Source organism: Phascolarctos cinereus, unplaced genomic scaffold (assembly GCF_003287225.1).
Source record: "Phascolarctos cinereus isolate Bilbo 61053 unplaced genomic scaffold, phaCin_HiC Scaffold_4;HRSCAF=312, whole genome shotgun sequence".
Lineage (NCBI taxonomy): Eukaryota > Metazoa > Chordata > Mammalia > Diprotodontia > Phascolarctidae > Phascolarctos > Phascolarctos cinereus.
The window spans coordinates 21,345,144-21,372,892 of NW_027555847.1; the positions used below are offsets into that span (position 1 = coordinate 21,345,144).

The following is a 27,749-nucleotide window of genomic DNA, read 5'->3' on the forward strand; positions in this document are numbered from 1 at the left end:
GATCAGCCGATCAGTTAACTAATGATTCAGCCAATCGCTCACATCGTATTTATTAAGTGCCAAGCACTGTTCCTGGGGCTGAACTTGAAGCCTTCCCAGCAGGGCAGGACCTGTCAGAACTTGTGTTTTGTTGGCATGCCTTTGAGCGTGCCACCTGGGCCCCTGCCAGGCTATGATGAGGAGGCACCCGAATAGGTCTTGGTGGAGGAGTCTTTCCTGCCCTCCACTCTAAGGCACACGTGCTTTCTTTGCTCCACTGGCCTGTCCTATTTATTTATTCTCCATTTGGCTCCCCCTTAGTAAAATGGAAACTTCTTCGAGCGATAAGCAATAGAAAGCCAGCTCCTTGAGGGAGGGGATGGGTTCATTTTCATCTCTCCTTGCCCAGTGCCTGGCACACAGGAGGTGCTGAAGAAATCAGAATTACAGCTCACATTTATATAGCACTTACTATTGATGGCTATCGGGATGGTGGAAGGGAAGAGCCCCACTGGGAAATAAAGGTGATGGAAAAACAGATACCAACACAAGTTAGAGGATGCCAGCAAGGCTTCCTTGCCCACCTTGTAGAAGTGTGCCTTCAAGACCTATGCCCTCTGTGACCTGACTGTGCAAACAAGGGGAGATGCCTTGGGCCTTTCACGGGGATGTTTTTACAACCAGCTGGTATCTCCTTGACTAAGACACACGCAGATTGTGCCTGTGGTAGCTGGCTGTCACTAAGCCTTCGGTGAGGACTTTCTCATCGGTCACAAGTTTTGTCAATCCACCATGGATAGGGAGCCAACATGGGTCTCTAAGACAAATGGCAGAAGTCTCCCACCCTGCACCAGTGCCTGGTAATTTTAGCTCTCTCTCTGCTAGGCACACCCCTTGTTTAGGCTACAGACTCTGCCAGGCCTTTTGACAGAATCTGTTATGCCTGTGGTACTGGACAGAGTCCTGTATTTGGAGTCAGGAGGATACCAGTTCAAATCCTGACTTGGACCCTAGCTAGAGGTGTGACCGTGGGCAAGTCATTTAGGGGACTGCTGCTTGTCACTCAGCATTTCCAAGCTTTCCACGAGAGAAGCCAGGGGCAGCCGCGGTGCTGGTACCACCATGGCAGATTGAGTTCACGTTCCTTCTAAGGCATCTGGCCCCTGTTACGTCAGGGTGGAGGAGGGTTATCAGTGGTGTGCTGGCTAATATTTAACAGGCTGGGTAAGGTGGAGTGGAGAAGTGCAACCTTTTGGGTTTAATGTGCATCACGCACATTTACTCCACCACTTTCTTAAGGTCAGACAACCAACAAAACAATCCATCAGACCTGGATTTGCAGCAGTGGCTGATTTCTTGAGCTGAAGAAGCTCACGGGGGTCTGCCAAAAGTTTACAGTGATGGGACTCCAAACATCAGGAAGTTCACGCTCCCTGGGATGGCTTCTACAGGCTCATTCAGCCTCACTACATTATCACTTGTCCAGGGTCACACAGCTAGTAAGTGTCTGAGGCTGGATTTGAATTCAGGTCTTCCTGACTCTAGGGCTAGTGCTTTATCCACTGTGCCTCCTAGCTACCTCCTGAGTTCAAACTACCTCAGACACTGGCTGTGTGATCCTGGGCAAGTCACTTAACCTGTCTGCCTCAGTTTCCTCATCTGTAAAATGAGCTGGAGAAAGAAATGGCAAACCACTCCAGTATCTCTGCCAAGAAAACCCCAAATGGGATCAAGAAGAGTCAGACACGACTGAAATGACTTAACAACAACAAAAATGCTGGGGGAAAGCAAGAGAGAGCAGTGTGCTGGCAGAAAATAACAGAATGTCAAGGAGAAGAGGGTGGTCAACAGTGTCAAAGGGTACAGAAAAGTCAAGAAGGATAAAGGTGGAGAAAAGGCCACTGGATTTGGTGATTAAGAGATCATTGGCAACTTTGGACACAACTGCTTTAGCTGAATGATGAGGTTGGAGGTCAGATTACTGAGGGTCTTAAAGATAGAGGACATTCTATCAGATGATGGGTGGTAGTGAAAGTTGGATGAAGTGAGGGATTTTTTTTTAAGAATGAGGGAGATAAGGGCAGGTTTGTAGATAGTAGGGAAAGAGACAGCAGCTAAGTACAGCTAGGTGGCACAGTAGATAGAACACCGGCCCTTGAGTCATGAGGACCTGAGTTCAAATCCAGCCCCAGTCATTTCACACTTACTAGCTGTGTGACCCTGGGTAAATCACTTAACCCCCTTGCCTAGCAAAAAAAACAAAACAAAAAGAGACAGCAGATAGATATCAAAGATTAGATAGAGAGAGTAGTAGGGCAGGTACTTGTTTTCCTTCTGAGGATATGTGGAGGCAGAAATGGAGTTTTAGAAGCATATCCATGGGGATCATTTTGACAAATGTGTCCTTAATAGCCCACCCATTGGAAACTTGATCCGGTTTTGTTTGGAATGATTGTCCTATTAAAATTCCTGCCTACAGCCTAAACCAGATTAAAATGTAATAGGGAAATGTTTGACCTAATAAGTAAAAATGCAACACAACATGGATGACGTTAATTTCTGATTTTCAAAGTCAATATGAAGGAATGCATTTCTATTTGAGTTTGACATCAATACTATAGGGATATCTTTCTCTGTCCATATATGTATATGTATATGTATATGTATATATGTACATATTCATATGGATGTATATATTTATATATTTTTGTTGATCATTTCTAGGTTATTCATATCTTTTGTTTTTTACATCATTTTTATTTCCCAAAGAGAAATCTATCTTTCCTCTAGCCGATTAGGAAGGCAGGAAACAAACACTTACTAATCACCTACTACGTGCTGGGCACTTTGTCAGACATTGTACAGATAATGTCTCATTTGAATCCTCCCAACAACCCTTGGAGGGAGGTGCTATTATTGTCTCCATTTTACAGTTAAAGAAACTAAGGCAGGGGCAGCTAGGTGGTGCAGTGGACAGAGTACCGGCCCTGAAGTCAGGAGGACCTGAGTTCAAATCCAGCCTCAGACCAAACACTTGATACTAGCTGTGTGACCCTGGGCAAGTCACTTAACCCCAATTGCCTAAACAAAACAAACAAACAAAAAGAAACTGAGGCAACCAGGATTAAGCGGTCTGCCCAGAGTCACACAGCTGATGAGTGTTTGATTTGAACTCATCAAGATGAATCTTCTTGATTCCAGGCCCAGCACTCTATGCATGTACCATCTAGCTGCCAATACACAGAGTACTCACTAAATGTTTATTGATTAACTGAAGTAGGAAAATCCCGTCTCTTTTTGGGGAGCCGCTTTATACCGCTTCTTCAGTTGGATCAGCTACTTAGTTTATAACTCTTAAAGGGTTATTTAAAAAAACTAGGTTCAGATTTAAGAAAGGTGGAACATTATTGAAAGAAATGAAATTCTTAACCAAAAAAGGGCATTTTCCTATAAATGAACATGCACAATAATCTCCTGTGTTGAGGATAACAGCAGATATCCCACTGGAGGTAGCTGGTTTGGGGGAGTGGACCAGATAAAGCATGGAGCTCATGCATTAGTCTATGAAAACCAAGGTTGGGGTTAGGGAAAGTGGTGTTAGGCTCATTCTGGAGACTAGCACAGCCACTGAGAGTGCTTACCAAGGGATGTATCCTTTGCCCATAATCATTGTGCTGGGTCAGGATTCTGGGCCCAGGGTTCCAAGACAGAGGCAAAAGTTAAGGTGTGGTCAACATGTAATACAATATTCTGAAATTTACACCATGGGTGAAGAGCTTCCAGGAGAAGAAGCCAATTCTTCTAAGTGGTTACCGCCCAGCTTCCACTATGTTTAGAGCCTTTGGGCAGATGCCTGCTGGGTAATGTGGCGGCTGCTTATCTAACCTATCCTCCTAGAGGTCAACAAGATCAAAAGCCTCAGTGAAAACCTACTTATTTAAAAAAATTTAGCAACTCAGCAACAAGCTCATATTGATAGGTGTGGTACTTACATAAATAGCCAATAGGCATTTATCAGAAAATTAAAAGGTAATGAATTTTACCTCAAAGGATTTTATTAAAATGAAACACAAGGTAGGATTATATTTAGTAAAGAGATTTTATATATGTATATATATATATGTATATATATATATATATATATATATATATACAGTCATTATTATTAAAATATTAAGGCTGAGGGCTTAGTAACAACCAGTTACCACAGGCACAATCTGCTCGTGTCCTTATCAAGGAAAGCTCCGTCTTGGCTGTGGAAAAGCTCATTATTGGTAAAGCCTCCAAGATCCCATCAGCCTTGGGACTGTGTCCCTCTGATGGGAGGATGGAGCCACGAGTTCCAAATCCTCCATTTGAGGAGGGTACTCAGCTCAGAACATCTCCTCATGTCACCTGGCTTCCCTACTTCGGGCTCTGATTTCTCTATCATGCTCCCTAAGATATTTTCCAAGTACTCCTCCCTCGCCCCCCTCCATCTTTCTGCTTCCTTTTCTGTATAGTCTTCCCTCAATAGACTGTAAGATCTCTGAGGGCAGGGACTTTTTTTTAAATATATTTTTCTCACCTCTTAGCATGGTATCTGGCACATAATATGCTCTTACTAAATGTTTATTGATTAATGATCTATTGGGTGAATGTAACAAGCATTTATTAAGGCCTGCTGTGTGGTATGCACTGTGCTAAGTGCTTCACACTTAGCATTTGATTTTATTTGATTTTAATCAAAAACAATTCAACAGATCCCACTGTGTGACTATCACTGGCTAGTTCAATTCACTCTTGCCTCCACTGAGGTCCTCTTTTGAGGCCTCTTCCTGTACCTGGGTGACCTTGGTTTCCTGTAGGCCAGTCCAGCAAAGTTCAAACTGTGGCAGGTGCTACCAGGCTGGAGTATGGCCCCAGCAATGGGCTGTGTATCTGAGGACAAGCCTCGTTAAATTCGGGGAGACCCATTTCCAGTTGAGCTGCTGTCAGATGAATGTTTTAACCACAGCCCAGCTCAAAGACCATCCACTTAAGCCAAAGAGGGGCGGACGTTGGTGAAAGTGGGAGAAAAGAGAGCTTACAGACAGGTAGAGATACGAGAACTCTTCCAGGAAAACCCAGGGAGGAGAGAGTGTCCTAGAGGAGGCAGTGTCAATAGTGCCAAATACTACAGAAGACAGGACAAGGATAATGGTGAATACACATTTGATTTAGCTGTGTATAATTTGTTTTGGTAGTGAGTTAGATAAAAGTTGCAGCTAGGTGGCGCTGTAGGGGATAGAGCACTGGGCTTGGAGTCAGGAAGACTTGAGACACTTAATAGCTATGTGACCTTGGGCAAGTCACTTAACTCTGCCTCAGTTTCCTCATCTGTAAAATGAGTAGATTGATCTTGATCAGGGCATCTTAAACTTTTCCCACTCTCTTTTTCTTCCCCTTCAGCACTTCTTAAAATGTTAACCTTTAACTATGTTAACTATGTTCTTAAACACAGTGTAAGAATCACTGACCTCGATGGCCTCTGAGGCCATTACAGCTCTACATCTACGAAGTTACAAATCAACTTTCTGATTCAGGAAAACAACAACAACTCAACTTTCAGGTTTCTAAAGAACAAAATAGCATCTTCAGAAAGATTGTCTCTTTTCGGTGCTTGTATTACAATAAGAAATTTGGGGGAATCACAAAATGTTGTGGGATTAGAGATGTAGATACAGCTATAGCTTCTCTGACTGGGTTTCTTAAAGCATCACGTCAGGCTGCAGTGCAAAGAACACAGGTCTGGCTGGGGATCTGAATTCTAAACTCACCTTTGCCCCAGAGATTGTTTTTTCTGTCCCTTGGGGCAAGTCCAGTCCTGGTCTTCCTCTTTGTCAATTGGAGGCTGCTGAATCTGGGGCTCTCTAAACTCCCGCCTGGTTCTCAACATCTGTGATTCTCAGAAAAGGTGCTTCATGAATTCTCCATGTCAGTGTTTCCACCTGGGGCACTTTTTATTACCTGAAAAACCAGAGGGCCAAAAATAGGTGAGTCTAGGCTATGGAATGTCTTGCTACTCCACCCAGGACACCTGGTCAATGACGGGGTATTTCCACACACTGCACACCACCCAGGACTGAAACAACCTCTGAACAAGGGGAAGGAGGATCAAGCTTGGGTCTTAACAAAGACAATAGAGGTATTCTCTTTAAAAGCATTGGATGCTTTCAGTTTGGACTTCTACTTAATCCTGAGCTAATCCTCCATTTTTGTCTTCATGATATTTGGTACCAGCTAGATTGCCCACACACGGTAATTACACAATTTGTTATATCCTAGGCAGATGTGGAGGGTGAGAAAGTCCAATGCTTGATCATTAACCAGACTTAGAGAAGTGTTCTTTGTTATGCCTTGGAATTCCTCAGAATTATTCACGGTCTTCGCATTGGTGGGTTTGTTTGTTTGGTTTTTAATAAGAATGTTGCAAATTTCTGTTTGTTCTTCCAAGACTGAATCATAGCCATGATTTGGGCTAGAGAAGTGGTAAATTGACATCCTTCCAAGAAAAAGAAGGCTACTTTATAACTATCTCGATTTCTCAAATCCTATAGGGTTGTTTTTGGACAATTACAATTGTGCATGTATGGATAGTATATACAATTAGGCAAAGGAATGTCCAGAGACCTTGATGTAACATGTATGTAGTGCTTTAAAGTTTACAAAATGTCCTCAGAGCCCTTGTGAGATATACATTGTTTTATTATCTCCATTTTGCAAAGAAGGAAACTGAGTCTTAGCCATATGGATTTACTGGGGCAGGATCAGGCAAACTAGTGGCAAGTCAACTAGTATTTATTAAGCACCTTCTACGTGCCAGGCACTGTGCTAAGTACTTTGGATACAAAAAAGGGCAAAAACCAGTCCTTTTTCTCTAGGAGCTCACCGTCTAATGAGGAGTTCATAATGGCAACCGGCTCTTCTGAGTCCTAAGTCAAAACTCCTTCTACTTTCTCGTTGCCTAAAATAGCAGGCCTGAGATTCTCTGCCTGGAATGCTTATTCAGGTTTCTTTGACTGAAGTGTGGAGAGACTTTCAATAGATTATTGGCTGTTCCAAGTATTTTTTTTTGGGGTGCATACATATAAATGTGGAATCCCTTAAATGGCCTCCTTGGATTGTGCCAGCAGGTGCAGCCTTTTGGGAAGTCAACCCCCTATAAGGGGAGAGAGGATTGAAATGAGGCTTTAAGGGATTTGTTGAATATAAGGCAACTTCTAAACAATTTTGCTCCCTTTGCAATTATTCTATTCATTAAAGAAGCATTTAAAAAACCAAACAAAACAAAGTTGTTTCAGTCAGGTCTGATTCTTGGTGGCTCTATTTGGGATTTTCTTGGCAAAGATACTGGAGTGGTTTGCCCATTTACTTCTCCAGTTCACTTTACAGATGAGGAAACTGAAGCAAACAGGGTTAAGTGAGTTGCCCAGGATATCACAGCTAGTAAGTGTCTGAGGCCACATTTGAACTCAAGTCTTCCTGACTCCAGTTCTCTATTCACTGGGCCACCCAGCTCCCCCTTAGTATTAGATATTAAAATGTATAATTATGTGGTGCTGGAAATGCAGCTGTTTGTAACTAGCAGTTCTGGGTCCCCTCTCCTCTTGAGAGCTATATATTTTAGCAGTTTCTGGTTAAACACCCAACCATACCAGAAGACTTCTTGCTGTCTTACTAGAAGGGAAAGGCCTTTAGCCAGAAGGAAGATAATCTAGAGCTGACAACTATAAAAAGGAAAGTGGAAAGACCCCAGAGGGACTGGATTCAAATCCCTTTTCTGACTCTTACAACCTGTGTGACCTTGGGCAAGTCCTTTCATCTCTGGGGCCTCAGCTTCCCCATCAGTAAAATAAGGGCAGTTAAGTGGTAGTGGCCAGGAGATAGAGCACCAGCCCTGGAGTCAGGAAGACTCATCTTCCTGAGTTCAAATTCAGCCTCAGATACTTCCCAGCTGGGTAACCCTAAGCAAATCACTTCACCCTGCTTGCCTCAGTTTCCTCATCTGTAAAATGAACTGGAGAAGAAAATGGCAAACCACTCCAGTATTTTTGCCAAGAAAACCTGACATGGGGTCACAAAGAGTTGGACATCACTGACTTCTGCTTCCAAATTCAAAGCTTTTACCCTGAGATCACAGAAACAAAAATGGTAGGAAAGGAGAAAACTCACCATTTCCTTGCCTGCTAAACATATCCAGCCCCTTGCCTCTCTCCCAAGCCTTCTTCCTTCTCACTTAGAGATGACTTTAAGATTTTTTGAACTCCTTTTTCAGTTCACCTGGGAGTCCACTTGGGATTCCAAGACCCAACTTTTCATATAATGACAATAATAATGATAATAAACTTTTACAGGTTTTTTTTTTACAATTTATGATGTTTACAATTTAATATTGAAATGTAGTGTCTGGACCACCCTTTCCTTGTTTGTAAAGTGGGAATGGGGAAGAGGGTAAGGAAGAGCAGGCAGGAGTTTGGCCTTCCTTATCTCTAAATCTCTCTCTACTAAAAGCCATTGGTTTATGGTTGGAAGGGACCTTAGATGTCATCCGGTCCACTTAACTCCTTTTAGAGCAGGTAACTGAGGCCCACAGAGGGAAAGTGACTTGCAGTAGTTGATAAACATACATTGAGTACCTACTGAGTTCTAGGCAAGGTGCTAAGTTTGAGAGACACCGAGAGACAAATATGAGTGCTGCCCTCAGGAGCTTACAGTCTAATTCGGGAAGGTAACATGCAAAAAACTAGGCACAAATTATATCTATCTACACATATACACGCATACATATATATACATATGCATACATTTTATGGCCTTGTTCTAATTTATCATACATTTATTTTTATATCACATATATTTATATTCGTTATACATAAATGCATATAATAATTGGAGGAAGGTCATAAAATTACCCAGTGGCAGCGTCTGGATTTGAACTCTCAGCATAAGGATACGGGGGAGGGGAGGGACCGGGGGAGGAGAAGGTGTTAAGTGCCAGAACGCCCAGCCACAGGTGCTTACGACGGAGCAGAGAGGGAGGGGGAGGGGTCAAGGGCAGGGGAGTAACGAGAAGATGAGGCTGAAATGCGCATGCCCAGTCGCTGGGCCGAGCTCCGGGGCTAGTAAGCATTTGTCCTTTGGAACCAGTATTCCTCCCTCCCCCGCCTCTCAGTTCGACTTTTCTCTGCGTTACTTCCTCAAGCCTCGCGAGAGCTGACTTGCCCACAGCTAAGATGCCTGCCAATGCGCTTTGCCTTGGGTGGGAGGCTTCCCATCCCGGAGAAGCATCACGGTGAATCCCCCAGGCGCAGTTTTCTTTCCCCACTGTCAGACAGCCTCTCTTCAGGTGAAAGAGGGCCAAGGCGTCCGCCGCCACGCTAAGCTCCGGCCCCCTGGTCCCCACTCCCCACTCCCCAGCTTTGGCTGCCCTCAAGCAACATGGCGGCCTGCGCCTCGGCGCGACCCACCCCCACCAGTATGGCGCCCGGGCAGTCCACCCCGCGCCCCGCCCCGCCCCGGCCTCTTTTTGCCCACACCCAATAGGGCCCCCGCGGCGTCGGTCACGTGGGCCTGGGAGTACGGCGCGGGAGAGGGGCCGGGCGGGCGGGCTAGTGCAGGGTGCGCGCTCCCGCGATCGGCCGTCCGTCCGTCCCGCTGGTAGGTCTCCGTCAGAGTCACTATGGCGGCCGGGGCCGGGGTCGGGGCCGGGGCCGGGGCCGGGGCGGGGGCGGGGCGGACCGGAGGGACTGCGGGGGGCGCCTGACGGGCCCGGGGGTGGGGGCGGGCGGCGCCTGACGCTGCTGGTCGCGTTTCTTGTCGCCCGCAGGTCGGAAAGTTTGGCGGCGGCGCCGCGTGAGCCGGGGCGGGCGGCCGGAGAGGGCCCCGCAGGCCAGCGTTCGAGGCAGCGAGAGAGCCCGGAGGAGCGGCGACTGAGGGGGCCAGCCGCCGAGCCCAGCTCCCCCCACCCCGTCCTCGGCCCCCCACGCGCCGCCGCGGACACGCGGGAAGCCCAGCCCGGGCCGCCTCCGACGCGCGATGCGCGGTCCCCGCTAGCGCGAGCGCGGTTGGGACGAGCGAGCGAGGAGCCCACGGGCGAGCGAGCGAGGCAGCCCACGGGGAGGGGGCTCCCGCTCCATGCGGCAGGGTCACTGCCGCCGCGCGAGACCCGGTCCCGCCGCGTGTCCCCGCGGGCTCGAGTGACTCCCGGAGCGGCCGCGGGTGGATGCGGGACGCCCCCTCCAATGCGGTTGGAGCCCCTGGGTGCTGAGCCCCAGGGGGATGGAGTGAGGGGCGCCCCCCACGCGCGCTCCTGCCGCTGCGCCTGCTGCGGGGCCCCGCACCCCGGCCATGCCCGGACCGCTCCCACGGTGGTGACCGACGGCGACCCCGGCGTGCGCTCGGGGCTGATGCTGCCTGGGCTCTGATCGACCCTGCTTCGGGGGGGGGTGGGAGGGGACGCGCGTGGCGTGGCTGGCGTGGCTCAGGAGGAGCTCCTCTTCGGACCCGGGCCTGGCTGGAGCGGGCTCCCCGAGTTGTCCTCGATGCCTTCGGCCCTGGCCATCTTCACTTGCCGCCCCAACTCTCACCCGTTCCAGGAGCGCCATGTCTACCTGGACGAGCCCATCAAGATCGGGCGCTCGGTGGCCCGCTGCCGGCCGGCCCAGAACAACGCCACCTTCGACTGCAAGGTGCTGTCCAGGAACCACGCGCTCGTCTGGTTCGACCACAAGACGGGCAAGGTAATGGTCAGCCCCGGGGGGGGGGGGCTCGGTGCCACCCGGCTCCCAGCTGCGCGGGCGGGCACCACGTGCCTTGGCAGAGGGCGAGCCTCGGTGGTCTGAGTCCTGGCCCAGACCCAGCCACCCTGGGGCCCGGGCCTGAAGTCCGGTCTTCCGCCTTCAGACTCGGGTTTTGGGGCGGTTTGTGGGCCCGGAGCTGGAGACTGTGTGGAGAGAGCCGAGGTCGCTGGGGAGTGGGTTCCTTTGAGGCGGGGGACTTTGGGAAGCTGTTGAATCCCAGGGCGCTGGGCAGCCTGGGAAGCCTGAAAGTTACCTGACCCGGGGCCTGGCTCCCGGCGTGGGCAGAGGGGGCTTCCCGCCTGCCCACGAGATGACGGATCTGCACCGATAGACAGGCACGGCAGCCTGAGAAACTTCACTCTTGGTGCCCTGGTCGCTTGGTCCCAGCTGCTTTGTGAAGTTTATGTCGAGGCTCTCACAGCTGACCGCGGGCTAACTTAAGCTTTTCTGAGAGGATTTGAGAATCTAGGACTAGTGCATTAGGATACCTGCAGTAATGTGAAAAAGACAGACTGGAAGAAAAGGGAAGAAAGTTCTCTGGAATCCTTGGATTCTGAAATTATGGTGTCGCACAGTCAATTGGCTTATAAAGGCAAAGGCAAAAATAGTGCTTAAGAGTGTGGCATCTACGTCCATGGCTTGGGTGAGAGCGAAGAAACACACTTGGTGAATACCAGCACACTGCCTTACCTGTGCAATATAGTTCTCTTATCTCTTCTCTGAAAGTGTCCAGTTTGCGTGCAGACCGGACTTCCCTGGACCCAGTGAAACGTGGAAGTAATTTGTAGGGCTGGTAGAGACCCTCCTGTCACACAGTCGGCTCTTTCCCATTTCCTTCTCTTTAGGGGTTTGATTTGTCCCCGGTACAGGTGACTCAGCCACCTCGGGTAAATTGTTGGGGAAAAGCCGTAATTGGTAACGTGAAGGAACCTTTCTAGGACTGTGCAAAGCTGACATCCCAGTGGCTTAGTTGGAGATGACTAAGACTGTACCATAAGTGGGCGGTTTTTGGCACGGGAATTGAGATGACATGTTAAAAATGCGTACGAAATGTGTGCTTAAAAGCTCTGCGACCACAGTTACCTTTTTACATGAAACAGTTGGATCATTCCTAATATACTCCCTTTCCCCAGTACCTGAAAGAGGCTAAGTAAAGAAAATTAGCTGTTTGTTAATAGCGTGATAGATGGTGGGATTAATCATTCCCTGGCACCATGGCCGATCAGATGGAAGCACGTGGAGATACAGGCTATTTTAGCTGGTAGTCATTTGGAATGGAGCTGCGTGGTGCAGAGAGACCAGCGAAATGACTGTGGTAGTGTTTGATGCCCTTGCAAGAAATGTCCATTGAGAGAAATCTTACGTTACCTTTATTTCTCCATTTTTCTTGATGCCTTACCTTGCTCCCTCTGGCAGCTGCCAGTTCTTAAGATCAGTTAGTTTACACCAAACCACTTAAAGGGGAAGTAGCAGATTTAATTATGTACTTGTCTCTGAAAGTTCAGAGCAGTTGCATCATCTCATGGAAACAAACTCTAAGGAACTGTCCAGCTTCTTTGGTTGTGCTGAACTTTGCTGAGATAACAGCACCTGCTGTTAGAGGAGATTTTTGTTCAAAATGAAGCAGAGAAGAGGGGCCTGGCTTCACATCCTGCCTCCTGACACATTGGGCCCATCTTTCCTTCTCTGTACATTAAGACATCGGACCAGATGGCCTCCCTTCCAGTTCTAAAGTTTATGAACCTCTAAACTTTTGAATAATAATAATAATAGATACATTTACATAGTGCTTTACAGGAAGCTCATGTTATTTTCATAGCAGCCCTGGGAGGTAGGCCCTATTATTACCTCCATTTTACAGGTGAGGAAACTGAGGCAGGCAGTTTCTTACCCAGGTTCACACAGCAGAAGGTGTGAGGCTGGATTTGAACTCAGGGCTTTATGACTTCAGGTCTAGTGCTCTACATACCGTACCATTTGGCTACCTTTTCACTTTACCTGTGTGATCTTGTGAAGGGCACTCAAACTACCTAACCCGGGCCTCAGTTGAGTCATTTGTAAAATGAGAGAGTTGAATTTGATGGTTTCCATGGTCTCTTTCCATCTCTAATAATAATAGTTCACATTTGTATGGGCTTTGAAGGTTTGCAAAGTCTCATTTTATCCTTTTAGCAGTCAGGCAGTCAGGAAGAATTTATGAAGCACCTGCTATGTGCCAGGCACTGTGCTAAGCACCGAGGACTCAAAAAGAGGCAAAAACCAGTCTTTGCTCTCAGGGAGCTCCCAGTGTAACAGAGAAGACAACCTGCAAACAACTTTGTGCAGACGAGACCTAGAGGGATAAAGTGGGGAGAATTAGCAGTGACTGGTGGGAAAGCAGTAACATTAATGGAGACCCATAGAGGCTTCCTGGAGAAGGTGGATCTTAGCAGGGAGTTGAAGGGAAACAGGAGGTGGCAGTGGGAGTCTTGCAGGCCTGGGGGGCAGAGAGAGAGAGAGAGAGAGAGAGAGAGAGAGAGAGAGAGAGAGTGAGAGAGTGAGGTGCGACAAGACTGGAAAGGTGGGAGGGGGCAGGGTTGTACAGGACTCTGAATGCCAAACAGCAATTTGTATTTGATCCTGGAGAAGATGGGGGTGGGGTGGGGGATGGACGGACTGTGGAATTGACCGGATACGAGAAGGGTGGGTGGCATGGGCAGGCTTGCACTTCAAGGTTACTTCGGCAGCCTGAGTGGAGGATGGACAGGAGTGGGGACAGAGAGTCTGGGAGACAGGCCAGAAGGTTAGTGCAGTTGTCCAAGAGTGAGATGATGAGGGCCTGAACCAGGGTGAGGCAGTGTCTGAGGGATGTTAGGAAGGCAGAATCAATAGGACCTGGCCCCAGGGTATGGGAGGTGAGAGGGAGGGTTTGAGGATGACACCGAGCTTGGGAGCTTGGGAGCCTGGGCCACTGGGAGGATGGGGGCCCTCCGCAGTAAGACAGAGTTTTGGGGGAAAGATCATGAGGTCACTTTTGGACACGTTGGCTTAAGATGTCTACGGATCATCTTTTTGGAGATGGCCAGTTGGCAAGATACAAGTTTGGAGCTTATGAGAGGCCAGGGCTGGACAAGGAGATCTGAGAAGCTGCGGTGTAGTTGCTGTTATCCCCATTTTTCAGATGAGGAAACAGAGGCCTAGAGCCATTAAGTGATTTGCCCATAGCCACCCAGTAAGTTACTGTTTAAGGCGGAATTTGAACCCAGGTCCTTCTGACTCCACATGCAACTGTTTTCTGTTTCTTGCTTCGCTATTAATTTGTTCTTTGCCTGATTTGTCAGCTGGTCGAGGCTGACGTTTGAAATCCAAGCTCGCTGCAGGCTCCCAGTGGCCCATTTAACATCAGGTTTACACAGAATGTGCTGTGATGGTTTGTGTCCTGATAGAAAAAAGATAAAGATGAAATGGAGGGAGTGCTCAGAGAAGTGACAACGCTAGCGTTTTCCAAGTCTGCCTTCCCGGGTCCAGTGTTTTCTGTCTGCCTGATGTTTCAGACTGAGGCCAAGGGGCTGCGAGGAAGTCAAGCTGGTCCTGGGGCCCAGTCATGAGGAGCCCAGTGCCTTTGATGACTTGGGTGACCTGGGGACCCTCTGTGGGGAGGAGCCAGCGGGCGGGGAGGCCACCATCACGCCCTTCTGTGTCATGCTCGTGGCAGGGCCTGCAGAGCACTAGTGACAAGTTCTCCAGGCCTGGGAGTCAGTGCCCCAAGCATTTATTAAGTACCAGCTCCTGTGCTGAAGGCGCTTGTTCTGTTACATGTACACGCAGTGATTTGAGGAAGAAGAGAGAAGAGGAATCAGGAAAGACTTCCTGTAGGAGGAGGTCCCAGAGCTGAGCTGGGAAGGAAGCTAGGGGCCAAAGTGGTGGGGACTTTGAGCAGCCCCCTGGAGGTAGGGGGATGGAGTACAGAGCTCTGGGAGCAGCCAGCAGGTCATTTGTTGGGGATGTGCTCTCAAGATCGGTGATGTCAAAGCAGTTCACCAGGGTTGCCAGGAGCCAACCTAGGAAGGGCTTTTGGTGCCAGGCTGAGGACGGGCAGCAGGAAGCCACAGAAGCTTCAGAAGCTTGTAGACCAAGGCTGTGAAAGTGGCCAGATTTCTCCTCCTGGGAGAAGCTCCGCTTCTTTCAAGACTCAGCTCAGATTCTGCTGGTGTCCTCCCTCCCAAAACTAGCCTCTACTCATTTTGTATTATTCTGTACTTAGGTATGACTGACTGCGGCATCCCCCAATAGAATGTAAGCTACTTGAGAACAGGAACTGTTCACTGCTAGAACTACTCTGTGAGTGCTTAATATATGCCTATTGATTGACTGACTGACTGACTGCTTTAGGAGGATTATTTTGGTCATTTGGAGTATGGATGAGACCAGGAAGATACTGGAGACACAAAGAAGGGTCTAGGAGAGGAGATGAGGGAGTGAGCGAGGGCAGTGTGCCTGTGAGTGGAGGAGAGGGGGCAGGTGTCAGAGACATTGTAGTGACAGCTATCGCAAGACATGAGGAATGGAGGGTGGGGGAGAATCAGGAGTTGTGGGTGACTCCAGGCTTGTGAACCTGGGTGATGAAAAGGGTGGTGGGGTGCCCTCAACAGAACAAGAGCTGTTGGGAGGAGTGAGTGTCATTTTGGGCAGTGGGAGGTTGGTAAGCCTATTTAGTAGGTGTTTGGTGATATGGAGCTTAGGAGGGAGACAGTGGACTGACATAAATTTGAGAGTCATCTGCGGAGACATAATTGATCCGTGGAAGTTGGTGCTATCAGTGAGGGGCCCAGGACAGAGTCTGGAGAAAAGACCCAGGGTTCAGGGTGGGTCCAGGAAGGAGACTGTGACAGGGAAGTTAGGGAGCAGGAGAATCCGGATAAGGGAGTGACCTGAAAGCTAAGTGAGAGGAGATAGCCAGAGGGTGAGTGGGTCAGTGGTGTCAGAGGCCACCGAGTTTGGGTGAGGAGTTGGGGAGCTGTTAAAGAATGTTGGTGAGAGGTGAGTGACATAACTCAGCCAGGGTTTGAGGAAGACAAGATGGGGTCTGTGGGATCCCCTGGGGTACTATAAGGGTATCAGGACGAGAGAGACGTGATAGACGGCACTGAGCAGCTGTTGGTTGTGCGAGTTGGAGAAGCAACCATTTCGACAAGCATTGGAGTCTTCATTGACTGAGATGTTCATGGCAAGATGTGGATGGATGGGCATTTGCATTAGATATGAGTTTGAGGAAATTGAGAATGTTTATCAGGCACTAGTAAATGAAGAGTAGTTTTGAAAGCATGGGCTTCTTTTTCATTTAATTTTTAATTACATCTCAGGGTAATGAAAAAGAAAATGTTAAAAGGACAAGAAATTCTTTCAGTCTATTTAGAGGAAGAACCATGTACAAGCATGAAAATGATTCTTTTTTTCCGGTCATCTTTTGATTCTTGGCTAGATAATACAGTACTTTGGTTTTTTTTCCCCCCAGACTGGTTGCCTCTCTAAGAGAGTAGGGCTAGGGATTGGTCCTGTTTTTATTGATAGAGGGAACACCCGAATGAGGAAACTCCTTTACCCATGCAGATTGGCACCTTGTCAGCACTCAGTAGCCTTAACTGCCTAGAGCTGAGGCATCCAGCTCGGCTGCCCATGGCCCCAAACAGTCCCAAGTGTGGCTGAGCCAGAATGACAGGTAACTGTGGAATATTTAACAAAATAAAGAAAACCCCAGTAAAGCCTAGATACTGTTAACAAGATGTGGTTTTCTAAGTCAATGTTCAGCCTGCCGGGGGACCCTCATGTATAGATTAGTGGCTCCTGTTGATACCATTGGCTCAGTGCACTGAGAGGGTCAGGAACTTCCTTCTGCCTTCAGGAACATTCCATCTTGGGATGGAAGCCCCCAGGGTGGCATTTGAACAAAGAAAGGGACATTTTTGTCTCTAGCTCCTGCTGCTTTCTCCCTTTTCTAGGTGAAAATGGTGGTGGAAGAATGAACGGTGGTGGTGAGATTAAAGTTCTTGATGTGCATTTAGGTTCTTGACAGCATTTAGCTTCAACTAGCTTTGATCCCTGGAGAAACTTAGGGACTGTTCCTTCTATCCACTAGAGAGTTTGGGGCCTGAAACAGCCAGGCTCTTACAGTAACCTCGTAGAGCACTGGATATGTTTTTAATGTTAAGTTTTATTCAAATGCGTTTTATTGATGACTTTTGTTTTCTGTGCCACTCATTCTGAATATTAGTCTTCCCTCTGCCTTAGGCCTCCCCCTTCATTAGCCCTCCCTATCCATAACAAGGGAAGACAATTAAACAAGAGCAACTGTCCCAGCACTGGTTGAGCATATTCAGCATTCTGCTCCTGTTGCCTCCCACCTTTACTGAAAAGGTGATGCTTTTGCCACATCTGTTTTTCCGGGGCACCAGCTAGTCATTAGAATTACTCAGGCCTATGTGATTTTCACAGTCATTTTTCACCTGTGGGCATTTCCCACACCAGAGCTGTGAGGAGGGCAGGGCAGGTACTAGTTTCATTTTACACGTAAGGGAAAAGTACCTGAGAAAGTGCCGGTGACATGTTCAAGATTAGTGGCAGAACTGGACAGAGATTTGGGTCTTCTGAAGAGGCCTTAAAGTAGTCCGCCCAACTTTGTTCTTAAGAGATGTTATTGCTGACTACACATTCTATAACTTTTTGGTAAAGTATCTTGGAGTTTTCAAAAGAGATGTTTTTGGAGTTTTAATGTCCAGCTCTTCTAGTGACCTTCTACTGTGTTCTATTGTAATCTAAGCTGTGGCTTTGTGGACACAACCCAAATGTCATGTGACAGAATTGCAAAGACTCAGTTAATTATTTCTGGGTCAGCTTACATTTTTGACTAATGCTCTTGCTCCTCCTAGAGGTAGTTTGAGACTCCTTTTCTTCCTTGGCATGCATTTCAGCAACTGACCTGGGTTTGGGGGTGTGTACATAGGAAATGAGATGTTGAATGTCAGACGTTTGTCTGACATTGACATTTTTTATCTTTAAAACGAAAACTTTTTTTAAAGGCATAGTTTAAGCAGCTAGGTGGCACAGTGGTTAGAGCACCCAGCCTGATGTCAGGAAGATCCTAGTTCAAATCTTGTCTCAGATATTTACTAATTGTGTGACCCTGGATAAGTCACTTAACCCCTATATTTGCCTCAGTTCCTCATTTGTAAAATGGGGACACACTGGAGAAGGAAATAGTAAACCACTTCAGTATCTTTGCCAAGAAAACCCCATGGACAAGTCTATGGGATCACATAGAGTTAGATATGACTGAAATGACTAAACAACTATTACATATAAACTTTAGACTATGATATAATTAGTTTTTTGTTCTATAAGGTTGATTGTTAAATATGCTAACTTTGGTTTAGACTTTGTATTGAAAACGTGGGTAGATGTGTGAAGATTTAAACATTTTTAGGCTCCTTTAGGCCGCTATTTTTATTTAAATTTGTAACAACGTAGTGAGGCATTTGATGCTGACTGATTATAACTTGTGATATAGCTGCCATATTTTAATGTATTTTGCAGGTTCTGTGTGAGGAAGAGCGCTGGACTAGGCTCGGAGTTAGGAAATTGATTTCTGGTCTCCAACTGTGTCACAGATTAGCTGTGTGACCTTGAGCAAGTCACTTGTCTAATCTTCGGTTTCCTCACCTGAAAATGAGGGGATTGGCTTAATAGATCATTTAAGGGTCCTATCAATTCTAACATTCCATGAGTCTATGGTAAACATATGAAATATTACTTCTGTTTAATAGAATTCTGTAAAATTGGTTCTGCAGAATTTTTTTCTGCATATTGTAATAGAAGAAATCAGCATGTTCATGTGTGAATTTTTTCCACATGTAGGTTAAAAAAATGGACAAATATGCTAAGAGATTTTTTTTTGGTAAGAATTTAATACACATTAAAATGCTCTTTCCATTTGGTGTCATGCTTTTAGAAAGTGAGAAAACTGTTCATTCCCCTGAGATAGGCAGTCATCTTAAAGATGTCATGTAGACAGAAAGTAAGATGCCATTGACATAAGAACAGTCATAGCAGCGCTTTTGTGGTAGCAAAGAACTGGAGATAAGATAGATAGTCATCTATTAGGGAATGTCCAAGCGTATTGTATGTCTGAATGTAGTGGAACATGAATTACTGTGACATGAGAGAAATTTAGGAAGATTTAGATGAACCACGACAAAGTGAAGTAAGCAGAACCAGGAAAACAAAATATACAATAGCCTAGAAAGGACGAAAGAGAGACAAGAATAATCACCCCTTGTATACATCTTTGTATTTTTGTTGACTCTGTCTGGCACGGATTCCTACCTTCTGCATGTCTTTGGTCTGGTCATTCATTCTTCCCTGATTGCATCTTCCTTCACACTAGTTCCATAGCCTTACATGGGTGTGTCCATATGTAGGGGTTCTCTTCCTGTTGCCAGTGAGAGTAGATGTCTCTAGGAATCATTAGCAGACTTGTTCCATTTTGTTTCTGTCTGCTCTCCTTCCACTTTTCATCTGCACATGCTAGGGAGGTGACCTGACTCAGCTGGATTTCCCCCCAGGCTCTTGTGGGGTTTGTTCTCAGCTGCATCTCATTGTCTGGTGGTGCTCCTCTGAGCTGGTGTTTCCTTTGGTGGTCAGCTTGAGACAAATTGTTGACTGGATGAAGTGTTTTCTGCACGCTTTCTCCTTTTTGTTTCAGTAACTTTGGCTTCACTTACACTTGTCTAAGAAATCGTGATGGTGTCTTCTTTACTTTTGCTCATTTTCCATTTTTCAGAGTTAACAGGTCTACTTGGAGAGGCTGCATCAGGGTAGCTCTTTTTCCATATTCTTTATGCTTCTCATTTGGTGTGGACTTTGACCTTCATTCTAGCCAGACTGTGACTTTGTTTGACCGACAGTTGATTCTAAAATGTCTCCTCCATTTGTAGGTGCTTGTTTCCCCATCATGGCTAAGTCATTCTTACTGCTTTGTGATGATGTTTGAGACCTATCATTTTGGGCACCTTTTTGAAAGACTCTTTTCTTGAAGAAAATATTCATGATGGGAGAATTTAGGAAAGTTTGTAAGAAGTGTTTTCAGTTCTTCATCCTGAGTCATATTTTCTAGTATAATTTTTTGCTGTTGCCTTCTGCCCTCACCTTTACATTTAAATAACTGAAAATGTTGCGTCGCTCCTCTGGAATGTAAGTTCCTTGAGGGCAGAGCCTTGTTTCATGTTACATTTATATCTAATCCCCAGTACAGTGCCTGAGACTCTTAATAAATGCTTGTCGGATGATGGAGTTTTGAAGTAAACATTGACTTTGGAAGGGGTCATTTTTCGTAGATTTTTCTTTACTTATCCATTCTTATTTACAGAAATAATATTTTATTTTTTCCCAGTTACATATAAAAACAATTTAAAATATTTATTTTAAAAAATTTGAGTTCCACATTCTTTCCTTTCCTTCCTTTCTCCCCTCCTCATTGAGAAGGCAAGCAATTAGATACAGGTTGTGCATGTGCAATCATGCAAAACACATTTCTGTATTTGTCATGTTGTGAAAGAAAACACAGACCCCCCAAAAAAGCCCCCCAAAATAAAGTGAAAAATTGTTTAGATCTGCATTCAGACTCCATCAGTTCTTTCTCTGGAGTCCTTTGGAATCGTCTTGGTATTGTATTGCTGAGAATAGCTAAGTCATTCACGGTTGATCACCTTATAATATTGTTACTGTGTACAGTGTTCTCCTGGTTCTGCTCACTTTGCTTCAGTCCATGTAAGTCTTTCCAGGTTTTTCTGAAATCAGCCTGCTTGTCATTTCTTACTGTTACTCATTCTTCACAGCGCATCTTGGTGAATAATTTTCTTTGTGGTGGTCTGTTGGCTTGTAAGTGTCAAGTGTGTGCAAGGTGAAACACCCTAGTATCCCATAAAAAACTATTTCTTGTTGTCTCTGGGTGCAGGATGAAAGCAGTATCTTTAGGTCTCTGGAAAGAATCTGCTAAGTGAACTTCCATTTAATGGCAGCTTTAGGTCATCTGGTCTCACTTATGGCAAGAATATCAGTATAAATAGAGTTCAGTTCTATTGTTGGACAAAATGTTGCACGTTAAGTACCAATGTTTTGGTTGGTTTTGCCAAATGTTTTTTTTTTAAATTTTATTACCAGGGATGGCATTCTGGGGGAGGGGAAGGATAAATATGGAATGAGAATGTAAAGACAAATGATAGAAACGTAAGATTTGAACAAGACATCAATAAAAATAAGAGATAGGAAAACCATTTGAAAAGAACGCCAGCATTTAAATAATTATTCCTAGGCCATTTCAGACCTCTGATTCTTAGCATCCGCTGCCCCCTTGGCTGCCAGTCCCAATATGCAGGTTTGTGGCTTTGTCTGTTTTGTGGGGCAGCACCTGGTGGCCAGTCTTCTGGTGATGAGTTTCTGAGCATAGTGGGGCTGTTGCTCAAGCAGTGGGGGCAGTCTCTCCCTGAAACCTTCCTGCCCTGCTGCTAGTGTAGCCTTTGAGAACTCAGGTTCACTTCTGGCCCTGATGGGTCACTGGATCTGTACCCTCTGGGAAGAGTTTTGTGTTACATCAGACCTTACGTGACTGGTCATCTGTGTAAAATGACTTTTCCTTTAACTTGTAGAAACTTTTCTTTCCAGTCAAAGGCTCTGTATTAGGGTATCAGTTCTCTGATCTAATTCTTTTTACTCAGCAGCCCATGCTGCCAAAATCTCACACTCATCTGCCTCATGGGAACACAGATTTCCAAGGGACCTTAGTCAGTCAGGCCCCTTCATTTGACAGGAAACTGAGGCCTGGAGAAATCAGACGAAGTCAAGATTGTACAATCAGTTGGGCAATGATGATTTGGAAAGAGGAGAGACTCGGGCAAATCCTGCCTCAAACCCTTGCTAGCTTTGTGACTGTGGGTCATCACAGCTTGTGAGCCTCGGTAAAAGGGGATACAGAATTGCAGTAGCTCAAAAGAAATGTGTGAGATGCAGGTTTAAAGACATTTCCACTCCAGATGTTCATACAGACTCTTTGCGCCCGACCTGTGGTAGAGCCTTCCCAGCATTGGTCTGGTTAGCCACAATTGACACGCTGCACCTTGACCCCAACATAGTGAAGGACAGCAATGAACCCCCCAGCTGAAGATCGAATGAGATCATGTGTGCCAAGTGATTTGCAAATTGTACAGATTGAGCCTTTTTTTCCCTGCTCTTTCCTTCTTCCTTGGTACTCTAATCCTGGAATGAACTTAATCTCATGCCTCGTTTTAGTACTTTCAGTGCATCAGGCACTGTGATAGGACACACAAATGAACCAGTTCCTGCCCTCAGAGAGCTTCCATTTTACTTGTGGAGACAGATTATATGCAAGACAAAAAGTAGACTTGTGAGCAGTTGGGGAGGAGGGGGTCATGAGGGCTTTAACTGTAGTTCTTCATTCCTTTAGAAGGAGGCACTTAAACTGAGGTAGGGATGAGATCAGACAGCTTTCCAGCCACAGGATGTACCCATGTGGCCGGAAGGCCTGTTTGGAGAACCGGGCAGAGGGGAAGGGCTGCCTCCTAAGGCTGGAGGCAAGTTGGAATTGGCTTTAAATGCCCCCATAAGGTAATAGGGAACTTGCTGGCAGGGCAATAGGTGTTTAATGTGGTCTTTGTGGGTGGGAGTATGTTTGATTATCTGTGAGCCAAGAGGAGAACAAAAAGGAAAGATGTGACAGGGACTTCCTCTTCCTCCCCCAGTTCCTTCTCTTCTTTCCTTCCACCCCACTCTCCCTCTTAGACGTCTTGTCTTCCTTAAGGCTGCCTCAAGGCACTGCCCTCTTCTAGGAAGCTTTTCTTGTTTTTACCAATTGTTGGTATCTCTTCTTCTCCGATTGTTTTGCATTTATCTGTTTAAATAGTGCGTCCCTCAATAGCATGTAAGCTCTTCAAGGGAAAGGAGGCTGGTTTTCCTTTTGTCTTTGGGCAGGCCTCCAGTGCCTAAAACTGACTCTTGTTCAGAAGGTGCACTTAGTAGAGCTTGGATGTAGTTGAAATTTAAAGTGAGTTCTCTAGATCAGAGAAGGGAGGGATCCGCATTGGAATGGAGACACAGCTTTGTCTAGCTCTGAATCTATGATCTGGGCCTTTAGGATGGGCAGTATTTGAATAAGTGATGTGAATGAGTAGGGCTAGATGGCGTTTCAGAGGGGGATCAGAATGAGCAAAAACTCACGGGAGGACACGAGCACTGGGGCCAGGAAGAGGTTAGTCACGCTAGAGCGTGTGGAAGAGTAAATACGGGGCCTGGTTTGCCAGGGAGAGACTCAAATGCAATCCCCGAGATAACTTTGCTTTTCTCTAGAGGAGGCGAGGTTTCAGTTCTCGAAGGTATTTGTTTATTGCTGAGGTGAAGGGCAAAAAAGGGAAGGTTTGCTTACCTGATGTCCTCTTTATTCTGCCTTCTGGTGACCCCTGGGAATGCGCTCTGATCGTTTAGATTTATGTCCCGAGGATATTTGTTTGAAAATGCTTTTCTGGTCTGATTACGTATCCGCTTTCCACTGGTGATCTCTTGGTACAACTCGTTTCCTTGTGGGTTTCTTCCCTGTTCCAGGTGGCCATGACCTTCTTCCTTGTTACCTTTCATGTAAAAAAACCCTACTTTTGCATCTCTCAAATCCTTATGCGTGTTTATTTTGTGTGGTAGTATTATCACAAAAAGATACCTTTAAACATTTGTCTCCAGCCCTTCCAAGGCTGCTAGCTTGGTGTAGTAATGAGAGTGTGTTCTAACAGGAAAGAGTTAGGGGGCAAGTGGTCTAGGGACTTAGGAGTAAAAGTTAACCTTTGCCAGGGTGGAGAACTCACATATTCAGAACCTGAAATACTCCTTGCTTCGAATTTTGTTTTAGTGTTGAGCTTTCTGAGGCCACTTATTTTAAACAATAAAGCCCTTGCCCTTCTACCTGCTTTCTTTATCCTTCTCCAGCCCCTTCTGCGTTGGTATCTTTGCAGCACGAAGAGGATGTAGAAGGACTTCAGCATATCGAGAGGACCTCTGGGGAAGCTGGAGTGCAGGATATGGAACGGGTGCAGCAGGCCCTTGGAGATGCCCCTTGGAGGGAGCACCAGATTGATGGGTCAAGATGTAGAGGAGCAGTCAAGTCTACTTTGGAAACTTGGGCCTGGTTAAACATTTGTCTTACTCCAGTAAATGAATGTGAAAAAATAAGCCCACAGTAGTTTAGTGATATGTGAGAATTACAGATTTCAAAAAAGAATTCCATACTTGAGTAGAATTCTAAAAGCTTCTCAAAACTAGTGACTTTTAAAAAATATTTTCCTATTTTAAACTAACTGTTTATGTGAAACTTTCTCAGAGGGGGCGCCCTACGTTTGTGACATTATGGCTCCGGCGTTCCTCCTCCCCTCCCACCAGCGTAAACGTAGCATTGAAGTATTTTATTCATTCATTCATTTATTTATTTTAAGCATTGAAGTATTAACTGGAAAATATTATATTGATTTCAGTTTATTCTCTTTATTTTGCATATACATGTATTCTTGTTGTCTCTTCCTATAGAATGTAAGCTTTTTCTGAGTAGAGATTGTTTTGTTCATTGTCTTTTTATCTGCAGTGCCAATGCAGTGAGTGCTTAATAAATGGTTGATTAATTTTGGATGTGGAATCCTGTTAATAACTGTTAATTAGAATCCAACTCTATTGAAAACGTGGGAAATGAGTCATTCTGGCTACTAAGGGTCTCTAGGTAATTGGGAGCTTATACACTTAAGACCCAAATTATTTGACTTCAAGCATTTTGAATAGAAATCTTACCTTTTTTTCAGACAATATGCTGAACAGAATAATGTGCCAGGCACTGAGCTAACTGCTAGAGGAACCAGTACAATGAAGAAGGTGGCACTGGAGCTGATCCTCGAAAGGAGCCAGGGTTTCCAGGAGGGGGAAGTGAGAGAGAAAGCCTTTTAGGCTGAGAGTACACTGAGTGCAAAGGCATGGAGGTGGGAAGTGGAATGTAGTGATGGGGAGGAGCAAGCAGTCATCTAGGATGACTGGAACATAGAGTGTAGGAACATGGAGCTCTTGGCCTGGAAAGATAGCCTGGATACAGGTCCAGGTTGTGAAGGACTTTCACTGCCAGAGGAGCGTGTATTTTATCCTAAAGGTACTGGTGAGCCACCGAAGCTCCTTGAGCATGAGGGTGACACGTCTGATGGAAGGGTAGAGCCTGAAGTCAGGGAAGTCAGTGAGGAGGCAGCTAGGGTGGTAGCGGTGGTGTGGATGGAGATTAGAGGATGGATGCCAGAGAGACAGAGGAAGTTGAATCAATAAGGTGGGGCAATTGATTCGATATTTGGAGTGGGAATGGAGAGCTGAGTATGACCTAAGCCTCCTAAACGTCTAATATTGGGCTTTGCTATAATGTAGTTAGGTCTTCCAGACCTTTTGGCTTATAGGGCTGTTTGACCCTGCACCAGATGGCTTTAGTCTCTTCCTCTTTTGGCCGCTCCATGGTTTTCCATAGCTGTTGAACTCTAAATTAGATACAACTGTAGAAGTTCATTACCTTGTTTCACCTTTGGTGTGGTGGTTCCATTTCTACCAGTCCGTTAAGTCACCATCCTCTGTTCTTTGTCTCCCTGCCCGTGGCACCCCAGTGGTGCTTGGCTGTTTTTGCTCTCACAGGCTTGGAATTTGGACAGCCAGGTTCAGGCCAGGTGTGGGTGATGAGAGGAGAGCCTGGCACATGGAGTGCTCTCTCCTGTGAGCTTGGTGTGTGCAGCGGCCTTTTTGGCTTGTGTGTTGTGTTTCAGACAGATTGCTGTCGAGCTGTTGACCAGGTGTGTGCATTTATCAGGGTGGGTAGCTTCTGGTGAAGAACTTTCTTTGCCTTTTCTGCCCCTCAGAGTCTTGACAAATTGACTAGAATAGATGAAGTGCCTTGTGGGGGGGATTTCAAGAGCGGAGCACTTGGGAGAGGCAGGATTAGTGTATATTATATTTGAGATGATGTGTTTGTGTTTCAGAGGTGGGATTAGAAAATGGTAGTCTGGTGTTCTTTTATACAACATGATGTCTTTGCCGAAACCTACTTTTAAATTGCTAAGCATATGTATTAATTAGAATGTCAAACTAGATGGTGTTTTAGGAAGGAAAAAAACTTTACATTTTGTTTAGTGATTGCAATTGGTTTTATTTAAAGTGAATATACTGTTTAAACCTGTCCATTCCTCATGAAATCCATGTAATTTGGGATTGCTGTCCCTAATTTTATAGTTGAGTAAATGATGGAAACCACAATTTGCTGGTCACAAATTCAGTATTTCTACCCATCTCTCTTCTTGTTAAAGTCTTTGTTTCTGAGTGTTGACTAATTAACTAGACAGATGAGCAGTCTATATACTGAGTGTCTATTTTGTGCATGATATTAAGGCCTGGTCACTTAATTGTCCCTACATTGTCAACCAGAAGATCTTTCTTTCCTGATTTCAAAGTCATCCTTCTTCACTGTTGTCCTGTTCATGACTGTGGTTCCTACCCTCAGTCTAATTTTTCTGCTTAATTTTTAAGTTCTATTGATGCCTTTTATTTTTATATCTGTCATTTCCTGACAAAATGTCCCCCCATTGAACCTTTCCTTGTCATGAAGAAAAAATTAAGCCAGCCCAGCTCCCAGTGGTGCTCTGGACGGTGTGTGGTGCCTGCCCTCCCCCCAGCATCCTGCTCTTGGCCAGCAGGAGAGGTGTCTTTCCTCCTTTCTTCTCAGGCACCAAGATCGGTCATTAACAGTTACTCAGTTTGGCCTCTTTTTCTTGCCTTATTTTAGTCTTGTATCTTGTTTTCCTGGCTCTGCCTCCTTGAGTTGTTTCAGTTCACGTGAGCCTTTCCATGTTTCTCTGAAAACCTCATTCATCATCGGGTTTTTAAAACATGTCATCAATGCCTTTTTTTCTTTTACATTGAAGTCACTTCCTAGTGACTTCCTAGCCCCGGCATAGGAAAGAAAAACAGTTGAGCCAAATAAAGATAGGAGATCCGAGATAGTAGGGGCAGGGAGGCCAGGCCAGAGGGGCGAACATAGGGTCAGAGACGTAGAACTTTGAGGAACCTTAAAGGCCTTCTAATGGTGCCCCTTGGTTTAGAGCTGAGGACACTTAAGCCCGGAAACTTTAAGTAACTTGTCCAAGGCCACGTGTTTTAGAGGCTGAGCCAGAATGTGAGCCCAAGGGAGTTACTCTTGGGCATAGGGTTTGGGTTCATTGTAATGTAGAAATAAGGATGTCAATTAAAAAAAATCTGTGTTCCTTCTCCTTGCCCCCAACACTATCGTAATGACCAAGTTTGTCCAGTTCTCATCTCTCCCTTCTTTGCACGAGTGGAAGAGCCTTGTGTGTGTGCTGTCAGACTCGTTGGATATAGCCATTAGATTGACTCAGTGCTTCCCCCCCCCATTTTTTATTACAAGGACTGGTTGTTAGGGTAAGGGATGGGTGGGGGCTGGGTATATTTGAAAATGAAGGTGATGTTCAAAAGATATCAATAAAATTTAAAATTGACTTGATAGCACGACCTTTAGAACCAAGTTTTAGACAAAACAGACAAAATAAGTGTCTCATTGGTTTCATAATGAGATGGTTTTCCTGTTTCTTTCCTGTATTTGTTGTATTTGAAGTTAATTTCAGTAGTCCTGCCAATTTCCCTTTGAATAACAAACTGACCTGTACATATAGATCTCTTTGTCATGAAGCACTATGAAATTTCCTCTGAAGTGCAACAAGTTCTGAGCTGCAGTGTGGTGTGGTGTTATCAGAGTTGGACTTGAAATCCGAAGAGACTTGGGTCCTCATCCCCTTTTGGTACTCAGCTGGCTCTGGGGCCATGTGCCAGTTATGACCT

General features: G+C 45.8%; 2 protein-coding genes across 2 annotated transcripts in view; both read left to right on the forward strand.

Annotated features, from left to right (window-relative positions):
* Positions 1-9,090: 9,090 nt before the first annotated feature.
* LOC110196004 (uncharacterized) lies at positions 9,091-10,456 on the forward strand. Its single transcript, XM_020969061.2, has 3 exons — positions 9,091-9,122; positions 9,418-9,657; positions 9,827-10,456. The coding sequence occupies exons 1-3, from the start codon at positions 9,091-9,093 to the stop codon at positions 10,422-10,424; spliced, it is 870 nt and encodes a 289-aa protein (XP_020824720.1). The 3' UTR covers positions 10,425-10,456.
* An 85-nt stretch (positions 10,457-10,541) lies between these two features.
* Positions 10,542-27,749, forward strand: part of SLMAP (sarcolemma associated protein) — a 167,877-nt gene continuing 150,669 nt past the window's right edge. The window contains 1 exon segment of the mRNA XM_020969105.2: positions 10,542-10,739. Coding sequence (XP_020824764.1) covers positions 10,542-10,739 — 198 coding nt within the window.

Bases quoted from the DNA above. Each gene is read 5' to 3' on its own strand.
- LOC110196004 (XM_020969061.2), top strand. From the start codon at position 9,091: ATGCCCAGTCGCTGGGCCGAGCTCCGGGGCTA. The intron at 9,123-9,417 runs GTAAGCATTTGT...CCCACTCCCCAG, and splicing joins TGGGCCGAGCTCCGGGGCTA to CTTTGGCTGCCCTCAAGCAA. The intron at 9,658-9,826 runs GTAGGTCTCCGT...TGTCGCCCGCAG, and splicing joins GCCGTCCGTCCGTCCCGCTG to GTCGGAAAGTTTGGCGGCGG.